The 24586-nt window shown below is 35.8% G+C and overlaps 1 protein-coding gene across 1 annotated transcript in view; it reads right to left on the bottom strand.

Annotated features, from left to right (window-relative positions):
- LOC144450641 (uncharacterized) overlaps positions 1 to 24586 on the bottom strand; it is a 166898-nt gene that overhangs the window by 58186 nt on the left and 84126 nt on the right. The window contains exons 21-29 of the mRNA XM_078141285.1: positions 23854 to 23895; positions 22665 to 22757; positions 19476 to 19496; positions 17139 to 17246; positions 15131 to 15211; positions 13243 to 13368; positions 12822 to 12893; positions 9956 to 10000; positions 5520 to 5540 (exon numbers count right to left, since the gene is read on the bottom strand). Of these exons, the coding sequence (XP_077997411.1) occupies positions 5520 to 5540; positions 9956 to 10000; positions 12822 to 12893; positions 13243 to 13368; positions 15131 to 15211; positions 17139 to 17246; positions 19476 to 19496; positions 22665 to 22757; positions 23854 to 23895 (609 nt within the window). The remainder of the gene's footprint in view (positions 1 to 5519; positions 5541 to 9955; positions 10001 to 12821; positions 12894 to 13242; positions 13369 to 15130; positions 15212 to 17138; positions 17247 to 19475; positions 19497 to 22664; positions 22758 to 23853; positions 23896 to 24586) is intronic.

Below are 24586 nucleotides of genomic sequence, written 5' to 3'. Positions count from 1 at the left end.
AATGATTCCATACACAATCTATAAGTGTTTGTATTAGCTGGTGAATTGGCAATGATTCCATACACAATCTAAAAGTACTTGTATTAGCTGGTGAATTGGCAATGATTCCATACACAATCTATAAGTGTTTGTATTAGCTGGTGAATTGGCAATGATTCCACACACAATCTATAAGTGTTTGTGTTAGCTGGTGAATTGGCAATGATTCCACACACAATCTAAAAGTACTTGTATTAGCTGGTGAATTGGCAATGATTCCACACACAATCTATAAGTACTTGTATCTGGTGAATTGGCAATGATTCCACACACAATCTATAAGTACTTGTATTAGCTGGTGAATTGGCAATGATTCCACACACAATCTATAAGTGTTTGTATTAGCTGGTGAATTGGCAATGATTCCATACACAATCTATAAGTACTTGTATTAGCTGGTGAATTGGCAATGATTCCACACACAATCTATAAGTGTTTGTATTAGCTGGTGAATTGGCCATGATTCCATACACAATCTATAAGTACTTGTATTAGCTGGTGAATTGGCAATGATTCCACACACAATCTATAAGTACTTGTATTAGCTGGTGAATTGGCCATGATTCCATACACAATCTATAAGTACTTGTATTAGCTGGTGAATTGGCAATGATTCCACACACAATCTATAAGTACTTGTATTAGCTGGTGAATTGGCAATGATTCCACACACAATCTATAAGTACTTGTATTAGCTGGTGAATTGGCAATGATTCCACACACAATCTATAAGTGTTTGTGTTAGCTGGTGAATTGGCAATGATTCCACACACAATCTATAAGTGTTTGTATTAGCTGGTGAATTGGCAATGATTCCACACACAATCTATAAGTGTTTGTATTAGCTGGTGAATTGGCAATGATTCCACACACAATCTATAAGTGTTTGTGTTAGCTGGTGAATTGGCAATGATTCCACACACAATCTATAAGTGTTTGTATTAGCTGGTGAATTGGCAATGATTCCACACACAATCTATAAGTACTTGTATTAGCTGGTGAATTGGCAATGATTCCACACACAATCTATAAGTGTTTGTATTAGCTGGTGAATTGGCAATGATTCCACATACAATCTATAAGTGTTTGTATTAGCTGGTGAATTGGCAATGATTCCACACACAATCTATAAGTACTTGTATTAGCTGGTGAATTGGCAATGATTCCACACACAATCTATAAGTGTTTGTATTAGCTGGTGAATTGGCAATGATTCCACACACAATCTATAAGTGTTTGTATTAGCTGGTGAATTGGCAATGATTCCATACACAATATATAAGTGTTTGTATTAGCTGGTGAATTGGCAATGATTCCACACACAATCTATAAGTGTTTGTATTAGCTGGTGAATTGGCAATGATTCCACACACAATCTATAAGTACTTGTATTAGCTGGTGAATTGGCAATGATTCCACACACAATCTATAAGTGTTTGTATTAGCTGGTGAATTGGCAATGATTCCACACACAATCTATAAGTACTTGTATTAGCTGGTGAATTGGCAATGATTCCACACACAATCTATAAGTACTTGTATTAGCTGGTGAATTGGCAATGATTCCATACACAATCTAAAAGTGTTTGTATTAGCTGGTGAATTGGCAATGATTCCACACACAATCTATAAGTACTTGTATTAGCTGGTGAATTGGCAATGATTCCATACACAATCTATAAGTGTTTGTATTAGCTGGTGAATTGGCAATGATTCCACACACAATCTATAAGTGTTTGTATTAGCTGGTGAATTGGCAATGATTCCACACACAATCTATAAGTGTTTGTATTAGCTGGTGAATTGGCAATGATTCCACACACAATCTATAAGAGTTTGTATTAGCTGGTGAATTGGCAATGATTCCACACACAATCTATAAGTGTTTGTATTAGCTGGTGAATTGGCAATGATTCCATACACAATCTAAAAGTACTTGTATTAGCTGGTGAATTGGCAATGATTCCATACACAATCTATAAGTGTTTGTATTAGCTGGTGAATTGGCAATGATTCCACACACAATCTATAAGTGTTTGTATTAGCTGGTGAATTGGCAATGATTCCATACACAATCTATAAGTGTTTGTATTAGCTGGTGAATTGGCAATGATTCCACACACAATCTATAAGTACTTGTATTAGCTGGTGAATTGGCAATGATTCCATACACAATCTATAAGTGTTTGTATTAGCTGGTGAATTGGCAATGATTCCACACACAATCTATAAGTGTTTGTATTAGCTGGTGAATTGGCAATGATTCCACACACAATCTATAAGTACTTGTATTAGCTGGTGAATTGGCAATGATTCCACACACAATCTATAAGTACTTGTATCTGGTGAATTGGCAATGATTCCACACACAATCTATAAGTACTTGTATTAGCTGGTGAATTGGCAATGATTCCACACACAATCTATAAGTACTTGTATCTGGTGAATTGGCAATGATTCCACACACAATCTATAAGTGTTTGTATTAGCTGGTGAATTGGCAATGATTCCACACACAATCTATAAGTGTTTGTATTAGCTGGTGAATTGGCAATGATTCCACACACAATCTATAAGTGTTTGTATTAGCTGGTGAATTGGCAATGATTCCACACACAATCTATAAGTGTTTGTATTAGCTGGTGAATTGGCAATGATTCCACACACAATCTATAAGTGTTTGTGTTAGCTGGTGAATTGGCAATGATTCCACACACAATCTATAAGTGTTTGTATTAGCTGGTGAATTGGCAATGATTCCACACACAATCTATAAGTGTTTGTATTAACTGGTGAATTGGCAATGATTCCACACACAATCTATAAGTACTTGTATTAGCTGGTGAATTGGCAATGATTCCACACACAATCTATAAGTGTTTGTATTAGCTGGTGAATTGGCAATGATTCCACACACAATCTATAAGTACTTGTATTAGCTGGTGAATTGGCAATGATTCCACACACAATCTATAAGTACTTGTATTAGCTGGTGAATTGGCAATGATTCCACACACAATCTATAAGTGTTTGTATTAGCTGGTGAATTGGCAATGATTCCACACACAATCTATAAGTGTTTGTATTAGCTGGTGAATTGGCAATGATTCCACACACAATCTATAAGTGTTTGTATTAGCTGGTGAATTGGCAATGATTCCACACACAATATATAAGTGTTTGTATTAGCTGGTGAATTGGCAATGATTCCATACACAATCTAAAAGTACTTGTATTAGCTGGTGAATTGGCAATGATTCCACACACAATCTATAAGTGTTTGTATTAGCTGGTGAATTGGCAATGATTCCACACACAATATATAAGTGTTTGTATTAGCTGGTGAATTGGCAATGATTCCATACACAATCTATAAGTACTTGTATTAGCTGGTGAATTGGCAATGATTCCACACACAATCTATAAGTACTTGTATTAGCTGGTGAATTGGCAATGATTCCACACACAATCTATAAGTGTTTGTATTAGCTGGTGAATTGGCAATGATTCCACACACAATCTATAAGTACTTGTATTAGCTGGTGAATTGGCAATGATTCCACACACAATCTATAAGTGTTTGTATTAGCTGGTGAATTGGCAATGATTCCACACACAATCTATAAGTACTTGTATTAGCTGGTGAATTGGCAATGATTCCATACACAATCTATAAGTGTTTGTATTAGCTGGTGAATTGGCAATGATTCCACACACAATATATAAGTGTTTGTATTAGCTGGTGAATTGGCAATGATTCCATACACAATCTATAAGTGTTTGTATTAGCTGGTGAATTGGCAATGATTCCACACACAATCTATAAGTACTTGTATTAGCTGGTGAATTGGCAATGATTCCACACACAATCTATAAGTGTTTGTATTAGCTGGTGAATTGGCAATGATTCCACACACAATCTATAAGTGTTTGTATTAGCTGGTGAATTGGCAATGATTCCATACACAATCTATAAGTACTTGTATTAGCTGGTGAATTGGCAATGATTCCACACACAATCTATAAGTACTTGTATTAGCTGGTGAATTGGCAATGATTCCACACACAATCTATAAGTGTTTGTATTAGCTGGTGAATTGGCAATGATTCCACACACAATCTATAAGTACTTGTATTAGCTGGTGAATTGGCAATGATTCCACACACAATCTATAAGTGTTTGTATTAGCTGGTGAATTGGCAATGATTCCACACACAATCTATAAGTACTTGTATTAGCTGGTGAATTGGCAATGATTCCATACACAATCTATAAGTGTTTGTATTAGCTGGTGAATTGGCAATGATTCCACACACAATATATAAGTGTTTGTATTAGCTGGTGAATTGGCAATGATTCCATACACAATCTATAAGTGTTTGTATTAGCTGGTGAATTGGCAATGATTCCACACACAATCTATAAGTACTTGTATTAGCTGGTGAATTGGCAATGATTCCACACACAATCTATAAGTGTTTGTATTAGCTGGTGAATTGGCAATGATTCCACACACAATCTATAAGTGTTTGTATTAGCTGGTGAATTGGCCATGATTCCACACACAATCTATAAGTGTTTGTATTAGCTGGTGAATTGGCAATGATTCCACACACAATATATAAGTGTTTGTATTAGCTGGTGAATTGGCAATGATTCCATACACAATCTATAAGTGTTTGTATTAGCTGGTGAATTGGCAATGATTCCACACACAATATATAAGTGTTTGTATTAGCTGGTGAATTGGCAATGATTCCACACACAATCTATAAGTGTTTGTATTAGCTGGTGAATTGGCAATGATTCCACACACAATCTATAAGTGTTTGTATTAGCTGGTGAATTGGCAATGATTCCATACACAATCTATAAGTGTTTGTATTAGCTGGTGAATTGGCAATGATTCCATACACAATCTATAAGTGTTTGTATTAGCTGGTGAATTGGCAATGATTCCATACACAATCTATAAGTGTTTGTATTAGCTGGTGAATTGGCAATGATTCCATACACAATCTATAAGTACTTGTATTAGCTGGTGAATTGGCAATGATTCCACACACAATCTATAAGTGTTTGTATTAGCTGGTGAATTGGCAATGATTCCACACACAATCTATAAGTGTTTGTGTTAGCTGGTGTTGTTGGAAGATGTTGGAAGATGTGAAACAAGAATAAGCTGTATTAACTGTAACTGGAAGTACTATGTTAGATTTACTGAGTGTACTGGAATCACCTCTAGGTAATCTTGCGTATACTTGTATATCATTACCACCTCACTACTCAATGTTATTCTGAATACTACCTGCCAACTACTTAGACTGCAAGGTACGTTGTGTCATTCCACCCTCACTGGTCTCCTCTCACTGGGACCATTGTGTGAGGGCGCCCTGTCACAGAGTACCTTACAGACTACCAACTATTTGAACTGAAATGATGCCATTTCATTAGGTTAAAAGTTTATGATACTCCTTACCTTGATAGCTACAGCTTCAATCTGGAATCAGAAAACTGAAAATTAGTCAATGTCACTTGGATAGTATTTCCATACCAGACATAAACTAAAAGATCTCCACTAGATTAATTTCTAAATATTAGGTAAACTGAAAGATCTCCACTAGGTTAGTTTCTAAACATTAGGTAAACTGAAAGATCTCCACTAGATTAGTTTCTAAATATTAGGTAAACTGAAAGATCTCCACTAGGTTAGTTTCTAAATATTACGTAAACTGAAAGATCTCCACTAGGTTAGTTTCTAAATATTACGTAAACTGAAAGATCTCCACTAGGTTAGTTTCTAAATATTAGGTAAACTGAAAGATCTCCACTAGGTTAGTTTCTAAATATTAGGTAAACTGAAAGATCTCCACTAGGTTAGTTTCTAAATATTATGCTAACTTTAAGTCTAACAACAGTATATTAAAATAGTTTAAGTTTTTGACAAACATTTTTTTTAAGGATAGCTTGCTTGCTTTAACATAAATTCTAAAGTCAAAAGTAGTAATTTGATAAATATGCATTCACACTTCAGTTACTTGTCAAACATACCAAGTTCAAATACACTATTTTTTTGTAAATCAAAATCTCTTTGACTATCTATAGTCCTCAACTTTAAAAATTCCTACCCTGGGAAAAGAGAAATCGAGACACTTCATAACAAATGGATTTCCACCAGGTTACATACAGAATTTTACTTTGCTGTAGAAACCTCCTTGAGTACTCTCTTTACACCAATATTACAAGGTTCTGTATAATTTGTCTTTTATCATATTGTACATGTATACTGGAATTGTCTGATGGTTTTTGTTGTGATCATTCAAATGTCCAAACTTTTATGTGGTTTGCATAGTTTACTTTTGTTGATTAACTTAGTTCAATATATTTGACTTGTAGCCCTAATTTGCATATCATCAATGGAATCATCATGTCATGGACAATTCTTAAATTAAACACTCCCAAGAACATTTCATCAAATTTCAGGCCAATCTGCCGAGTAGTTTTGAAGTTTAAGTTTTTTGACTCAAAACACACATCTCTGTTATCATTTTCACTTGAACAATTTTCTATCTACACACCCTATTAAAGTAATGTCCCAATCAAATATGAAGACTATCAGTCTGACACTTTTGGACTTTTATGTGTTTAGCATACATCTGCACACACAGACATTTCACCATGCCTATAGCATTGCTGGACCTCAGTTCAGTTATGCTAAAAACCTAATCAGTTCACTGCATTAGTCCACAGAATCTCATTTCAAAGCAGTCAGGGGTTTTTGAGAAATTGATGAGACAGACAGATAGACACCCAGTGTCGCTTAAGGTGGAGATGCACAAAGGGGAGGTTTTAAGGGTGACATATTTTCAAGTTATTGTTTGCCAACAGTGAATAAAGTTTACACCATCAACCCATATATTTTCTGAAAGGTTTTTCTCTCCTCTTAAATGCTATTGTATTTTCTATTGTCTTTGACTGAAAGTGAGAGTTTGTTTTAGGTATGAATAGAGGTGTCTTGATTATCTCAAGGCGCCAATATAAACGCCTCGGAAGAGACCACCTGTCACCCGATTTTCCATTTCTTTGGTGTTTTAGAATGTTCACTTCACACATAACAAAAGCGTGTCTCACTTTTTTTCTGCCATCTGTCGTTCTTTTACAACATGCCTCGAAAGTTGACAAATTATAATGGGAAGCTTATTGACAGATTTTTCTCACTTAATCATCAATTTCACACGTAATAGAGCGAACTTACAAATTCTGAGACACGGTTTGTAAGAACAATACCTAAGAAAGCACCAGCGAAAATTTCAATTGATTGCGAGGAAGTACTGTCGACATCGAGACTTTAGAACTTGGTCTGGGGGCTTGAAAATGTAAACGGAGAAAATGCCGATTTTCGAAATACAGCGTAAAATTTGACTTGCAGAAGATTTCCCGGCGTGTCATGCAATAAAAATATCACCAAGCAGTGGATAAAACGAGTCTTCAGTTATTCTAATTGTCGTTTTGATTAATACAAGTGTAGCATCGTAGAAACACGGCAAATCAAGGTCGTTCGACTGGAATGTGATACACAAGATCACATTGCAAATGGCGCGGAAGCCCAGTTTATTGACGTCATCTCATTAATTAGTAATCAGAGGCGTGGCCAAAGTCAAGTCCAAGGTTATTATGATGTTACTCTGTCCGGCGGCAGATCCACGGTGCTATCAATAGTGGCCCCGTGTGTCTAAACTTCACTTTTCCCGGAAGCACTTCCCGATACAAATATTTCGTTTTGAATTTCGGAATAACTGCATTACGTTAAATTTTGCTCAGTTTCGATCGTCAAACACGGGAAATTTCGTAACTAGATGTAGTAGCATGGCCACTTTCTAAACCACGGCGGAATCACCTTGTTACTATTTCGTTCAAAATATTGTCTGAAGCTTCGAATGTGCGATGAAAGGGGTAACCTACGTGATTTTACACATTGCCACATAAATTTAGTCAAAAAATTAGTGTCTGCTTACGTCTGTACGTACACACTCCATTAAATCCAAAAGGGGAAATTTTGCCTGAATTTGGCTGTTACAATGAACCCAAAATCTTTCCACACAGCTAGCTTGCTACAAATTACATGTAAAGCGTTTTCTTTTAAGTTAGTTGGTTGTGGTGTCTTTCGCGTTTGATTGTCTGACGCATTGCTCATGTTGGCATCTGAAAATGTCTAAGTCTTTCGATTTAAAATAACTTTCAACATGTATTGGCACATCACTGCGCGTATCAGACACATCGACTGATATCGTAGACAGACGGATAAACAAAACTAGACTCGATTGTTACGGGCGGGTATGTTTGGAAAATTGAAATCGCCATGTAGCTCGGGTGATACTCGCCATTCGGAGGAGTACATGCACGTGAACATTGACTGTTTTCTGGAAATAGGACAAGTCTAGTCAATCATAAAACAACCTTAACCGACATTTTGTAAGAACACGGAAGGAAAATAATAGGAAAATCAAAGACATTTTAAAACCAACTCGAAATCGGAGATGCGAGATATTATGGAAGTATTCCGGAAGTACAAATTAAAGCAAGCTCAGATTGCGTTTGGTGATTGTTAATACGTGCATACGCTACTTGTGAAGTTTATTTTGAACCGAGATTTCCTGATTCAGTCAAAACACGGCCCAATATGTAAAATTGTCATCTATCTAAAGATTTTGGTGTGTTCAAATGTCTGTAATGATCGATCGACCGACCGAAAGCCTGACATGTGTACAGTGTACCTTACGTAATGATTTTCACAGCGAGTATGCACTGACTCTGTGTCGCACCGGAATGTTCTGAAACTAGACAGTTACTAATTCACAGGATTTTGGAGTACGTGATTGAAATGTGTCAGCTTACATTTGACCGTTACCAGCAAAGTATCAACAGTTTTCAAAGTACAAGAATCAGATATTAGGACGTGAGCAGTAAATCTTGAGACGGTGTACGAAACTAGGTCATCAGTGAATTTCGGAAACGTATGGTCAAATATCGGTATTCTTTGAGAAGTTTTACTCGTTTGTTCATATGCGTTATACAGATATTTTACTACTAGAAGAGAAATAAAGTTACGCCCGGGATACCCACATCTTTTTCTTTCCTTCATGGTACCGTCATGGAGATATCTCCCCTTTTACTCCATATGGTTACAGTGCTAGTGATTCGTGTGTGATCTGAGCATGCGCGAATGACACCACGTATATTTTGCATAATCCTATGTCAATCGTCTTAGTTGTATGCAAATATCGTGAGTTTATAGTGATAAAATAGGGCTTCTTTAGCGTTTTGGTACCCGTGCATTTGTTTACTTCTTTTTTTCATGATTTTTCGGGATTTGCAAAACTCAAACCCAGTCCAGTTTTCTCTGGTTGAAAGAAGAATATTTACTATGGCAAAAGAGCACATAATCTCAAAAATGGTCAAAATAACGATTTTTTGTGCATCTCCACCTTAAGCTCCCCTTCAGGAGCTAAAAATTGGATTTCTTATAGTTTTTATTTCATTATCTGTTGCAGTTGCTGCATTGTCTGCTGTTGTTGATACATTGTCTGTTGCAGTTGCTACATTGTCTGCTGTTGTTGATACATTGTCTGCTGTTGTTGATACATTGTGTGTTCTTGCTACATTGTCTACTGTTGATGTTACACTGTCTGCTGCTGTTGTCTTTTATAGTTGCTACTACTTGGTTTGCCATCGTTCTTAGTCCTTGCTATTTTGTAAATTAATTCAAAATGTAACCATTGGTTTCCATGTTTGTTTGCATGGTGACAATCTAATATATTCTTCACATTGCTGACAAGAAGTAAAGCACAAATCTCCACATATCTCTACATTTTATAGTGTCTACATTTTAGATTAGAATACAATATAAACACTGACCAAATCTCCCTTTTCTCCTTTGACACCATTCAGTCCAGGAATACCCTGCAAAAGAAGAGTCAATTGGTAACTACACACAATAACATAGATACTAGTTATGAGAAAGTCTTTGTTAGCATCAAAAGATCTCTCCACATTGAAGACAATTGAGTAACACATTTACAGGGCTGAAGGAGCATACCAATTATATGATTTGTATAACAATGTCATTGCCACAATACCACCTAGCAGTAAAGGAATGCGCAGATCATCAACAGTTTGCCAAAGCATGTTGACCTTAACAGGTGAAATGTTACTATCAGTAATTAGAGCCCTAAAGCATGTTGACCTTAACAGGTGAAATGTTACTATCAGTAATTAGAGCCCTAAGGCCTGTTGACCTTAACAGGTGAAATGTTACTATCAGTAATTAGAGCCCTAAGGCCTGTTGACCATAACAGGTGAAATGTTACTATCAGTAATTAGAGCCCTAAGGCCTGTTGACCATAACAGGTGAAATGTTACTATCAGTAATTAGAGCCCTAAAGCATGTTGACCTTAACAGGTGAAATGTTACTATCAGTAATTAGAGCCCAAAAGCATGTTGACCATAACAGGTGAAATGTTACTATCAGTAATTAGAGCCCTAAAGCATGTTGACTATAACAGGTGAAATGTTACTATCAGTAATTAGAGCCCTAAGGCCTGTTGACCATAACAGGTGAAATGTTACTATCAGAAATTAGAGCCCCAAGGCCTGTTGACCTTAACAGGTGAAATGTTACTATCAGTAATTAGAGCCCTAAAGCATGTTGACCATAACAGGTGAAATGTTACTATCAGTAATTAGAGCCCTAAAGCATGTTGACCATAACAGGTGAAATGTTACTATCAGTAATTAGAGCCCTAAAGCATGTTGACCATAACAGGTGAAATGTTAATATCAGTAATTAGAGCCCTAAAGCATGTTGACCTTAACAGGTGAAATGTTACTATCAGAAATTAGAGCCCCAAGGCCTGTTGACCTTAACAGGTGAAATGTTACTATCAGTAATTAGAGCCCTAAAGCATGTTGACCATAACAGGTGAAATGTTACTATCAGTAATTAGAGCTCTAAGGCATGTTGACCTTAACAGGTGAAATGTTACTATCAGTAATTAGAGCCCTAAAGCATGTTGACCATAACAGGTGAAATGTTAATATCAGTAATTAGAGCCCTAAAGCATGTTGACCTTAACAGGTGAAATGTTACTATCAGTAATTAGAGCCCTAAAGCATGTTGACCTTAACAGGTGAAATGTTACTATCGGTAATTAGAGCCCTAAGGCATGTTGACCATAACAGGTGAAATGTTACTATCAGTAATTAGAGCCCTAAAGCATGTTGACCATAACAGGTGAAATGTTACTATCAGTAATTAGAGCCCTAAGGCCTGTTGACCATAACAGGTGAAATGTTACTATCAGAAATTAGAGCCCCAAGGCCTGTTGACCTTAACAGGTGAAATGTTACTATCAGTAATTAGAGCCCTAAAGCATGTTGACCATAACAGGTGAAATGTTACTATCAGTAATTAGAGCCCTAAAGCATGTTGACCATAACAGGTGAAATGTTACTATCAGTAATTAGAGCCCTAAGGCCTGTTGACCATAACAGGTGAAATGTTACTATCAGTAATTAGAGCCCTAAAGCATGTTGACCTTAACAGGTGAAATGTTACTATCAGTAATTAGAGCCCTAAGGCCTGTTGACCATAACAGGTGAAATGTTACTATCAGTAATTAGAGCCCTAAAGCATGTTGACCATAACAGGTGAAATGTTACTATCAGTAATTAGAGCCCTAAGGCCTGTTGACCATAACAGGTGAAATGTTACTATCAGTAATTAGAGCCCTAAGGCCTGTTGACCATAACAGGTGAAATGTTACTATCAGTAATTAGAGCCCTAAGGCCTGTTGACCATAACAGGTGAAATGTTACTATCAGTAATTAGAGCCCTAAGGCCTGTTGACCATAACAGGTGAAATGTTACTATCAGTAATTAGAGCCCTAAAGCATGTTGACCTTAACAGGTGAAATGTTACTATCAGTAATTAGAGCCCTAAAGCATGTTGACCATAACAGGTGAAATGTTACTATCAGTAATTAGAGCCCTAAAGCATGTTGACCATAACAGGTGAAATGTTACTATCAGTAATTAGAGCCCTAAGGCCTGTTGACCTTAACAGGTGAAATGTTACTATCAGTAATTAGAGCCCTAAAGCATGTTGACCATAACAGGTGAAATGTTACTATCAGTAATTAGAGCCCTAAAGCATGTTGACCATAACAGGTGAAATGTTACTATCAGTAATTAGAGCCCTAAAGCATGTTGACTATAACAGGTGAAATGTTACTATCAGTAATTAGAGCCCTAAGGCATGTTGACCTTAACAGGTGAAATGTTACTATCAGTAATTAGAGCCCTAAAGCATGTTGACCTTAACAGGTGAAATGTTACTATCAGTAATTAGAGCCCTAAAGCATGTTGACCATAACAGGTGAAATGTTACTATCAGTAATTAGAGCCCTAAGTCTTGTAACAAGAACTTTTTGTTGTTTTACTGATCTGATGATGATGATATTTAAGGATGGAGAGAAAGTGAGATCAACATTGATTAATAGTAAAAGGAATTGGCATATGGCAACTGTATAAAGAAAGAAGTTTTCAGTTTCTGTGAAATAACATGACTTAAGGAGTGTATTAAATACATATCAAAGGTTTATTTTAATCCCTCAATGTTGAATTCTACTAAACAATCATTCCATATATTCACTGCATATTTCCTTTTATTATTTCAAGGTCAATAAATTCTGGGTGACACTAAGTATGGTATTAATACTTACAGCAAAACCGGGTTCTCCCCTTTCTCCCCTTGGACCTACAGGCCCAATTGGTCCAGGAATTCCTGGTCTTCCCTGGAATTAGAATTATAAATATAACATAATATTTTCCTCACAAGGTAAGAGTGACACTGAGCCCTCCTGTAATTTCTGTGTTCTCTCTGAACAAGGTAAGAGTGGCACTGAGCTTGAATGTCTGTTTTCTCTCTGAACAAGGCAATGGGGATACTAAGCCCTCTTGTAATTTTGTGTTCTATCATAACAAGATGACAGAAGCACTGAGCCTTTTTGTAATTTCTGCATTTTCTCTGACCAAGTTAACAGTGCCGCTGAGTCCTCTAGTCAATTTCTGAGTTCCTGCTGACAGCCTGAAAATGCCATTCAGATACAACACACTTTTTAGGTCTATACAAATGACACTTACACTTCTGCCTGGCAAACCAAATTCACCCTTCTCTCCTTTCTGACCACGTTTTCCTCTCTTTCCTTTTTTTCCTTTCACTAATTGTACCTCACCATCCTGCATCATAAAGGCTTCACCTTTAGGTCCCTGCAATCAAACAATATTGTTAAATTTTAAAATAGATAATAGATATGCCCTATCTATTCTTAATGTGTAAAGTCAAATGGCTACTCATTGGCAACATGTTCTATTCACCATGGAGTCATCCAGGGTCCTGTCCGAGGTCCAATACTGTTTTTAATTTATATAAATGATCTTCCAAACTCATCCTCTTTCTTTGATTTCCGTCTATTCGCAGATGATGCTAAGCTGACTTTTTCATTCTTATTCTGCTTGTGAGTACATTGATCTGAACAAAGCTTGTTCTCAATTAAACAACATTAAACTCTGGTGTCATGCAAATAAAATGACTACAAATAGAAGCAAGAAAACTATATCATATTTAGGGGTTGCAAAAATAGACTAAATGTATCTGGGTATATTATTTGAAGTGATGAACTCATCAAGAAGATTGATGTGGTTTCTTTTGTATGGATGCTATTAGACAAACATCTCTTTTGGTCTGTTCTTATTGATAAAATAAACTCATGAGGAAAAAGTGTGGAATTTTACACAGACTTAAGCACATTTTACTGCAATGTATTTTATTACTCTTGTACATTCATATGTATTTCCTCATATTACCTACGGCCTTGAGGTTTGGGGTAATACTTAAGCGTCACACTTGAACTGTGTTTTAACTACACAAAAATGATTGTTTGTACGATATTGTTTAAATCTTCCATGGACCATTCAGCTCCTTTGTTCATTTAGTTGAATATTCTAGATGTCTTCAAACTTCAGAAATATTTAGTAGACTCTTTTATTTATAGGTATAGTAGATGAGATATATATATACTATCTATTCAGGTATAGTAGATGACAGATATATATATATATATATACTATCTATTCAGGTATAGTAGATGACAGATATACACTATCTATTCAGGTATAGTAGATGACTGATATATACTATCTATTCAGGTATAGTAGATGACTGATATACACTATCTATTCAGGTATAGTAGATGACTGATATACACTATCTATTCAGGTATAGTGGATGACTGATATACACTATCTATTCAGGTATAGTAGATGACTGATATACACTATCTATTCAGGTATAGTAGATGACAAATATACACTATCTATTCAGGTATAGTAGATGACTGATATACACTATCTATTCAGGTATAGTAGATGACAGATATACACTATCTATTCAGGTATAGTAGATGACTGATATATACTATCTATTCAGGTATAGTAGATGACAGATATACACTATCTATTCAGGTATAGTAGATGACAGATATACACTATCTATTCAGGTATAGTAGATGACATATATATACTATCTATTCAGGTATAGTAGATGACTGATATACACTATCTATGCAGGTATAGTAGATGACTGATATACACTATCTATTCAGGTATAGTAAATGACATATATACACTATCTATTCAGGTATAGTAGATGACAGATATACACTATCTATTCAGGTATAGTAGATGACAGATATACACTATCTATTCAGGTATAGTAGATGACATATATACACTATCTATTCAGGTATAGTAGATGACATATATACACTATCTATTCAGGCATAGTAGATGACTGATATACACTATCTATTCAGGTATAGTAGATGACATATATACACTATCTATTCAGGTATAGTAGATGACTGATATACACTGTATATAGACGTACCTAGTAATGCTGTTTAGTTGACAGATACATACATACATACTGTTATTGTCCATGGGTCACACAGACATTTGTCAGTACACTCACCTGTGGACCAACTGGCCCTTGTAGACCAGGTGTACCAGCTTCACCCTTAGCACCGTTGTCTCCATCTCTTCCTTTTAGACCCTGTAACCATAAACACAAGAATTAATATGATTTGCATCCATAAATCATCATAGAAACAGGAATGTAATTTACACACTGCCTTGTCACCATAGAAACAGGAATTAAGTATGATTTATGCATACATAGTAGAAATTATGTTGCCTTGGTGTTTCACACATTTCAAGTGACATGTTTAACACACACTTTAATAGGCAACTTCAAATGCATAGGAAACATGACATTTTTAACACATACTCAGACAACTTCAAATGCATAGCAAACATGAAACAGTAGAGTTTGATCACTCTAGAATATACGCAAATTTTTCTCAATGTCTCCACTTTGTATAATGGCCTGTCCTTACATGTCTGTATTCTGTATTCTATGTGGTCTGTCCTTACCTGTCTGTATTCTAGGTGGTCTGTCCTTACCTGTCTGTATTCTGTATTCTAGGTGGTCTGTCCTTACCTGTCTGTATTCTGTATTCTATGTGGTCTGTCCTTACCTGTCTGTATTCTGTATTCTACGTGGTTTGTCCTTACCTGTCTGTATTCTGTATTCTAGGTGGTCTGTCCTTACCTGTCTGTATTCTAGGTGGTTTGTCCTTACCTGTCTGTATTCTGTATTCTACGTGGTTTGTCCTTACCTGTCTGTATTCTAGGTGGTTTGTCCTTACCTGTCTGTATTCTGTATTCTAGGTGGTCTGTCCTTACCTGTCTGTATTCTAGGTGGTTTGTCCTTACCTGTCTGTATTCTGTATTCTACGTGGTCTGTCCTTACCTGTCTGTATTCTAGGTGGTCTCTCCTTACCTGTCTGTATTCTAGGTGGTCTGTCCTTACCTGTCTGTATTCTGTATTCTACGTGGTTTGTCCTTACCTGTCTGTATTCTAGATGGTTTGTCCTTACCTGTCTGTATTCTGTATTCTACGTGGTTTGTCCTTACCTGTCTGTATTCTAGGTGGTTTGTCCTTACCTGTCTGTATTCTGTATTCTACGTGGTTTGTCCTTACCTGTCTGTATTCTAGGTGGTTTGTCCTTACCTGTCTGTATTCTGTATTCTAGGTGGTCTCTCCTTACCTGTCTGTATTCTAGGTGGTCTCTCCTTACCTGTCTGTATTCTGTATTCTACGTGGTCTGTCCTTACCTGTCTGTATTCTAGGTGGTCTGTCCTTACCTGTCTGTATTCTGTATTCTAGGTGGTTTGTCCTTACCTGTCTGTATTCTAGGTGGTTTGTCCTTACCTGTCTGTATTCTGTATTCTAGGTGGTCTGTCCTTACCTGTCTGTATTCTAGGTGGTTTGTCCTTACCTGTCTGTATTCTGTATTCTACGTGGTCTGTCCTTACCTGTCTGTATTCTAGGTGGTCTGTCCTTACCTGTCTGTATTCTAGGTGGTCTGTCCTTACCTGTCTGTATTCTAGGTGGTCTGTCCTTACCTGTCTGTATTCTGTATTCTAGGTGGTTTGTCCTTACCTGTCTGTATTCTAGGTGGTTTGTCCTTACCTGTCTGTATTCTGTATTCTAGGTGGTCTGTCCTTACCTGTCTGTATTCTAGGTGGTCTGTCCTTACCTGTCTGTATTCTAGGTGGTCTGTCCTTACCTGTCTGTATTCTAGGTGGTCTGTCCTTACCTGTCTGTATTCTGTATTCTAGGTGGTCTGTCCTTACCTGTCTGTATTCTAGGTGGTCTGTCCTTACCTGTCTGTATTCTAGGTGGTCTGTCCTTACCTGTCTGTATTCTAGGTGGTTTGTCCTTACCTGTCTGTATTCTGTATTCTAGGTGGTCTGTCCTTACCTGTCTGTATTCTAGGTGGTCTGTCCTTACCTGTCTGTATTCTAGGTGGTTTGTCCTTACCTGTCTGTATTCTACGTGGTCTGTCCTTACCTGTCTGTATTCTAGGTGGTCTGTCCTTACCTGTCTGTATTCTAGGTGGTTTGTCCTTCCTTACCTGTCTGCCTGGTTCACCTGGGAATCCCCTAGGACCTACTTCTCCTGGTAATCCACTTCCACCTTTTAATCCTGGCATGCCTGGGAGACCAGCCTGTCCACGTTCACCCTGAATAACAGTTAAAACACTGTCAACTGGATATGACTGTGTTGTTTATAGATGTTTCTTTATCATACAACATTCTTCAAAACTTAAAAATAAATTCTCATCACAAGAATCCACTGCAGGTTAAATGGAGATACATGTATATGAAACAGTAATGACAGATAGTATCTGACTGCACAAAGTTAATGTCTTGAAAAGTGATCTCAAATTTATACATGCCTCTTTGCCTGTTAACTGGATTTAACAGAACACATTTTGGGTAAACATCTGTTTCTCTGTCCAAGGCAAAACCAAGTTAAAAATATAAAAAAAAATATATATTTGCCCCAAGATTGTCCTGTTAAAACCATTAACCTGCAAAGAGGCATACTATAATGACATTACACTGTGAATTCAACAAGTTTTTTTAGTTGTTTACGACAGTACTCGGCATTATCGGCATGCAGCCTTGTTATGTAATGTAGTTAGTTAGTCATGATCATGGCAATGAAGAAAAGGAATATAGAAAGCTCATTTCTCTCATAAATTGTTTCATAGCATAGTGGTTAAAGACTGGGTCTAAGAACAGAAGGGTACTTTGTTCAAGATCTGGCCAAGAAACTGGGTCTAAGAACAGAAGGGTACTTCGTTTAAGATCTGGCCAAGAAACTGGGTCTAAAAACAGAAGGGTACTTCGTTTAAGATCTGGCCGAGAAACTGGGTCTAAGAACAGAAGGGTACTTTGTTCAAGATCTGGCCAAGAAACTGGGTCTAAGAACAGAAGGGTACTTTGTTCAAGATCTGGCCAAGAAACTGGGTCTAAGAACAGAAGGGTACTTTGTTCAAGATCTGGCCAAGAAACTGGGTCTAAGAACAGAAGGGTACTTCGTTTAAGATCTGGCCAAGAAACTGGGTCTAAGAACAGAAGGGTACTTTGTTCAAGATCTGGCCAAGAAACTGGGTCTAAGAACAGAAGGGTACTTTGTTCAAGATCTGGCCAAGAGACTAGGTCTAAGAACAGAAGGGTACTTTGTTTAAGATCTGGCCAAGAAACTGGGTCTAAGAACAGAAGGGTACTTTGTTCAAGATCTGGCCAAGAAACTGGGTCTAAGAACAGAAGGGTACTTCGTTTAAGATCTGGCCAAGAAACTGGGTCTAAGAACAGAAGGGTACTTTGTTCAAGATCTGGCCAAGAAACTGGGTCAAAGAACAGAAGGGTACTTTGTTCAAGATCTGGCCAAGAGACTAGGTCTAAGAACAGAAGGGTACTTTGTTCAAGATCTGGCCAAGAAACTGGGTCTAAGAACAGAAGGGTACTTTGTTCAAGATCTGGCCAAGAAACTGGGTCTAAGAACAGAAGGGTACTTTGTTCAAGATCTGGCCAAGAAACTGGGTCTAAGAACAGAAGGGTACTTTGTTTAAGATCTGGCCAAGAGACTGGGTCTAGAGTGTAGATGACTATGTTATATACACTTTACTGCAAAACAGGTGCACACAAGTCTTGTGTCAGCACATGTTACTGTTTGATAGGCAGTGTCTTTACAATGGTTAACAAGATTGTGGACAGATTCATTGATGGTTAACAAGTTTGTGTGCAGTTTCATTGATGGTTAACAAGATTGTGGACAGTTTCATTGATGGTTAACAAGATTGTGGACAGATTCATTGATGGTTAACAAGTTTGTGTGCAGTTTCATTGATGGTTAACAAGTTTGTGGACAGTTTCATTGATGGTTAACAAGTTTGTGTGCAGTTTCATTGATGGTTAACAAGTTTGTGGACAGTTTCATTGATGGTTAACAAGATTGTGGACAGTTTCATTGATGGTTTACAAGTTTGTGGACAGTTTCATTGATGGTTAACAAGTTTGTGTGCAGTTTCATTGATGGTTAACAAGTTTGTGTGCAGTTTCATTGATGGTTAACAAGTTTGTGTGCAGTTTCATTGATGGTTAACAAGTTTGTGTGCAGTTTCATTGATGGTTAACAAGTTTGTGTGCAGTTTCATTGATGGTTAACAAGTTTGTGTGCAGTTTCATTGATGGTTTACAAGTTTGTGGACAGTTTCATTGATGGTTAACAAGTTTGTGTGCAGTTTCATTGATGGTTTACAAGTTTATGGACACTTCATTGAGTTAAAACTGTCCTATTAATTAGGATTGAGAACAAATTGTTCTGTTATTGGAAATATGAGACATGGTTGAAATAATGGGGATGAGAAACAAAGAGGAATGCAACCAAAAACCACCCATACCTTTTCTCCATCACTGCCATTCTGAAAAAAAAATAATCAAACAAAATATAATTATTGGTCCAGTGAAGACATATTTGCAGATTTTTTAAAATATACCATGTTTACATAGATGTTGTAGACATACCATGTTTACATAGATGTTGAAGACATACCATGTTTACATAGATGTTGTAGACATACCATGTTTACATAGATGTTGTAGACATACCATGTTTACATAGATGTTGTAGACATACCATGTTTACATAGATGTTGAAGACATACCATGTTTACATAGATGTTGTAGACATACCATGTTTACATAGATGTTGTAGACATACCATGTTTACATAGATGTTGTCTGATTATGACTTGCAAGTTTATCTCCACATTAACAACAGTGGCAGATTTCAGTGAAGTTACTCTAAAACTTATCAGTAATAAACATCATGGTGCACACATTTAGTCACTTTGTCTGGAAATACCAGTCAAATGTATTTGTAACATTACATGCCATGGCTACATCAAAAGTAAGTAATTTCACTTTGAACTTGCACACTTTGTCATAGTTATTGAATTTGCAGGTAATGTACATGGGCATGGAATTTGTAGGTAATGTACATTGGCATGTTCAAATGCCAAACAACAGTGCATATATATCTGACAAACAACCTAGTTATGGAAAAGAAGAAAACTTTTGTTTGTTTATTCATTCAGGCAAATGCATGGTTGGACACATCAGCATCCCACTGAAATAGACAGTAAAATCCTCAAAGACGTCCATGTACCCTTGAACAAGTGAAGTACACTTGGAGACAAATACTTGTACTCTATCAACATTCAATGATTACATTGTTACATTGTATAAATTAGATGTCTGGTAAATCATATATGCCATTCAATGATTACATCATTACATTGTATGAATTAGATGTCTGGTAAATCATATATGCCATTCAATGATTACATCATTACATTATATAAATTAGATGTCTGGTAAATCACATATGCCATTCAATGATTACATCATTACATTATATAAATTAGATGTCTGGTAAATCACATATGCCATTCAATGATTACATTGTTACATTGTATAAATTAGATGTCTGGTAAATCATATATGCCATTCAATGATTACATCATTACGTTGTATAAATTAGATGTCTGGTAAATCACATATGCCATTCAATGATTACATCATTACGTTGTATAAATTAGATGTCTGGTAAATCACATATGCCATTCAATGATTACATTGTTACATTGTATAAATTAGATGTCTGGTAAATCATATATGCCATTCAATGATTACATCATTACGTTGTATAAATTAGATGTCTGGTAAATCATATATGCCATTCAATGATTACATCATTACATTATATAAATTAGATGTCTGGTAAATCACATATGCCATTCAATGATTACATTGTTACATTGTATAAATTAGATGTCTGGTAAATCACATACGCCATTCAATGATTACATCATTACATTGTATAAATTAGATGTCTGGTAAATCACATATGCCATTCAATGATTACATCATTACATTGTATAAATTAGATGTCTGGTAAATCACATATGCCATTCAATGATTACATCATTACGTTGTATAAATTAGATGTCTGGTAAATCATATATGCCATTCAATGATTACATTGTTACATTGTATAAATTAGATGTCTGGTAAATCACATATGCCATTCAATGATTACATCATTACATTATATAAATTAGATGTCTGGTAAATCACATACGCCATTCAATGATTACATCATTACATTGTATAAATTAGATGTCTGGTAAATCACATACGCCATTCAATGATTACATCATTACATTATATAAATTAGATGTCTGGTAAATCACATACGCCATTCAATGATTACATCATTACATTGTATAAATTAGATGTCTGGTAAATCATATATGCCATTCAATGATTACATCATTACGTTGTATAAATTAGATGTCTGGTAAATCATATATGCCATTCAATGATTACATTGTTACATTGTATAAATTAGATGTCTGGTAAATCATATATGCCATTCAATGATTACATTGTCACATTGTATAAATTAGATGTCTGGTAAATCACATACGCCATTCAATGATTACATCATTACATTGTATAAATTAGATGTCTGGTAAATCACATATGCCATTCAATGATTACGTTGTATAAATTAGATGTCTGGTAAATCACATTTGCCATTCAATGATTACATCATTACATTGTATAAATTAGATGTCTGGTAAATCACATATGCCATTCAATGATTACATTGTATAAATTAGATGTCTGGTAAATCACATATGCCATTCAATGATTACATCATTACATTGTATAAATTAGATGTGTGGTAAATCACATATGCCATTCAATGATTACATCATTACATTGTATAAATTAGATGTCTGGTAAATCACATATGCCATTCAATGATTACATCATTACGTTGTATAAATTAGATGTCTGGTAAATCATATATGCCATTCAATGATTACATTGTTACTTTGTATAAATTAGATGTCGGGTAAATCACATATGCCATTCAATGATTATATTGTTACATTATATAAATTACATGTCTGGTAAATCACATATGCCATTCAATCAATTATTACATTGTTACTTTGTATAAATTAGATGTCGGGTAAATCACATATGCGATTCAATGATTACATCATTACGTTGTATAAATTAGATGTCTGGTAAATCACATATGCCATTCAATGATTACATCATTACATTGTATAAATTAGATGTCTGGTAAATCACATATGCCATTCAATGATTACATCGTTACATTGTATAAATTAGATGTCTGGTAAATCACATATGCCATTCAATGATTACATCGTTACATTGTATAAATTAGATGTCTGGTAAATCACATATGCCATTCAATGATTACATCGTTACATTGTATAAATTAGATGTCTGGTAAATCACATATGCCATTCAATGATTACATCGTTACATTGTATAAATTAGATGTCTGGTAAATCACATATGCCATTCAATGATTACATTGTTACATTGTATAAATTAGATGTCTGGTAAATCACATATGCCATTCAATGATTACATCATTACATTGTATAAATTAGATGTCTGGTAAATCACATATGCCATTCAATGATTACATTGTATAAATTAGATGTCTGGTAAATCACATATGATTACAAATAACTTACAAATCCTGGTATTCCTGGTAATGATGGTAGACCAGGAGGATCTTGAATAATTGGTGATCTGCAATCTGATGGCAAACATACACCTTGTTCTCCCTATAATATAATATATCCACAAAAACATTGAAAAATCAGTTCATCACTTCATTCTAATTCTGCTACCAAAGAAAAAGTATGAACTAAGAAATAATATTTTAAGTACTCCATGACTCACTATTTCCAACCCTTGCATTGCTGCAAATCTTTTCTCTTTAGCATTTAAATATTATAACTTGATTTTGTTGCATTTGTATTGATTCCAACTTCATCTATACTGTCCTTGTATTATAAGCACTTTTCATTGGCGAGTTATGTGTATACATGTATATGTATATATCAATGTGTGTACATTTGTTCAGTATTTTCTTTACTGTCCTGATATTTTAAGCACTTTACATTATTGAGTTATATATATAGAAGTGCATGCATATTTGTGTGTGTGTCTGCGTGTGTGTATGTGTATGTATGTGTTTGTGTCTGTATGTGTGTCTATGTGTATGTGTGTGTATGTATGTGTGCATATGTATGTGTGTGTGTGTGTGTGTGTGTGTGTGTGTGTGTGTGTGTGTGTGTGTGTGTGTGTGTGTGTGTGTGTGTGTGTGTGTGTGTGTGTGTGTGTGTGTGTACTTCTGATTTACTTTTCTTCTGAAAGTTTGTTGCATCCCATTATTGATTTTAAATGAAGAAAACTGTATGGGCCATGACCAAGACTAGTTCCGCTGAACTATTTCCATGGTCCACACATCAGATAACAATTATGTATTTCTTTTGTATCCATTTTGTATATTTGTATATGTTTCATTGAAAGTGTAGCTTATTTTGTGAAATAAACTTCATTCATTCATTCATTCATTCATTCATTCATTCATTCTATAAGACAGTTATTACATCACTTCCAATCAAATGGACCTTTTCAAGGGCTTCTTATAGACATGAAATATGAGGTTTTGGTTATTCCTTGAATGTGAATTTGGTAGTGTAACATGTCTTGATAATCACAATATGTGAAGGTGGTACAACACACAGTACAGATTGTGAGTGGACACCACATCTATCCAAATGAAATTACTTTCCATACATCTACAAAATGCATGGAAAAAAAGTGATTTAATCTCAAATTGTACTTTTATTTTGTAATTAGAGAATGACTTACCTTTTCACCTGGTGGACCATGTATACCTGGTAAAACAACTCCCTAGGATGATGAAAACGACAAATTAACATGATAATTATTTGTTTTTGTTTATGGTGGGGGTGGGGGTTTCTACCACTTGTTACCTAAACTTGGAATAGGGAACTCCAGGTTTTATTTGAACTTGGTAGTGTTACATATTTCCAATACTGTTGACATCAAACAATATAGGGCACAAAGATTATCAGCCATAATGATTACCCTAACGTACAATCAGAAGTCACTAAGTCAACATAGCAACAAAGCTCATCACACCTTGTAGTGTCTGGAATGTAATGGTCACACTTTGTAGTGTCTGGTATGTAGTGGCTACACTTTGTAGTGTCTGGTATGTAGTGGTCACACTTTATAGTGTCTGGTATGTAGTGGTCACACTTTATAGTGTCTGGTATGTAGTGGTCACACTATGTAGTGTCTGGTATGTAGTGGTCACACTTTGTAGTGTCTGGTATGTAGTGGCTACACTTTATAGTGTCTGGTATGTAGTGGTCACACTTTGTAGTGTCTAGTATGTAGTAGTGGTCACACTTTGTAGTGTCCGGTATGTAGTGGTCACACTTTGTAGTGTCTGGTATGTAGTGGTCACACTTTGTAGTGTCTGGTATATAGTGGTCACACTTTGTAATGTCTGGTATGTAGTGGTCACACTTTGTAGTGTCTGGTATGTAGTGGCTACACTTTGTAGTGTCCGGTA

This window comes from Glandiceps talaboti, chromosome 20 (genome assembly GCF_964340395.1).
Source record: "Glandiceps talaboti chromosome 20, keGlaTala1.1, whole genome shotgun sequence".
NCBI classification, from domain to species: Eukaryota; Metazoa; Hemichordata; class Enteropneusta; family Spengelidae; genus Glandiceps; species Glandiceps talaboti.
The sequence above is the reverse complement of the archived record's forward strand: the minus strand, read 5'-3'. Positions and strand labels throughout refer to the sequence as shown.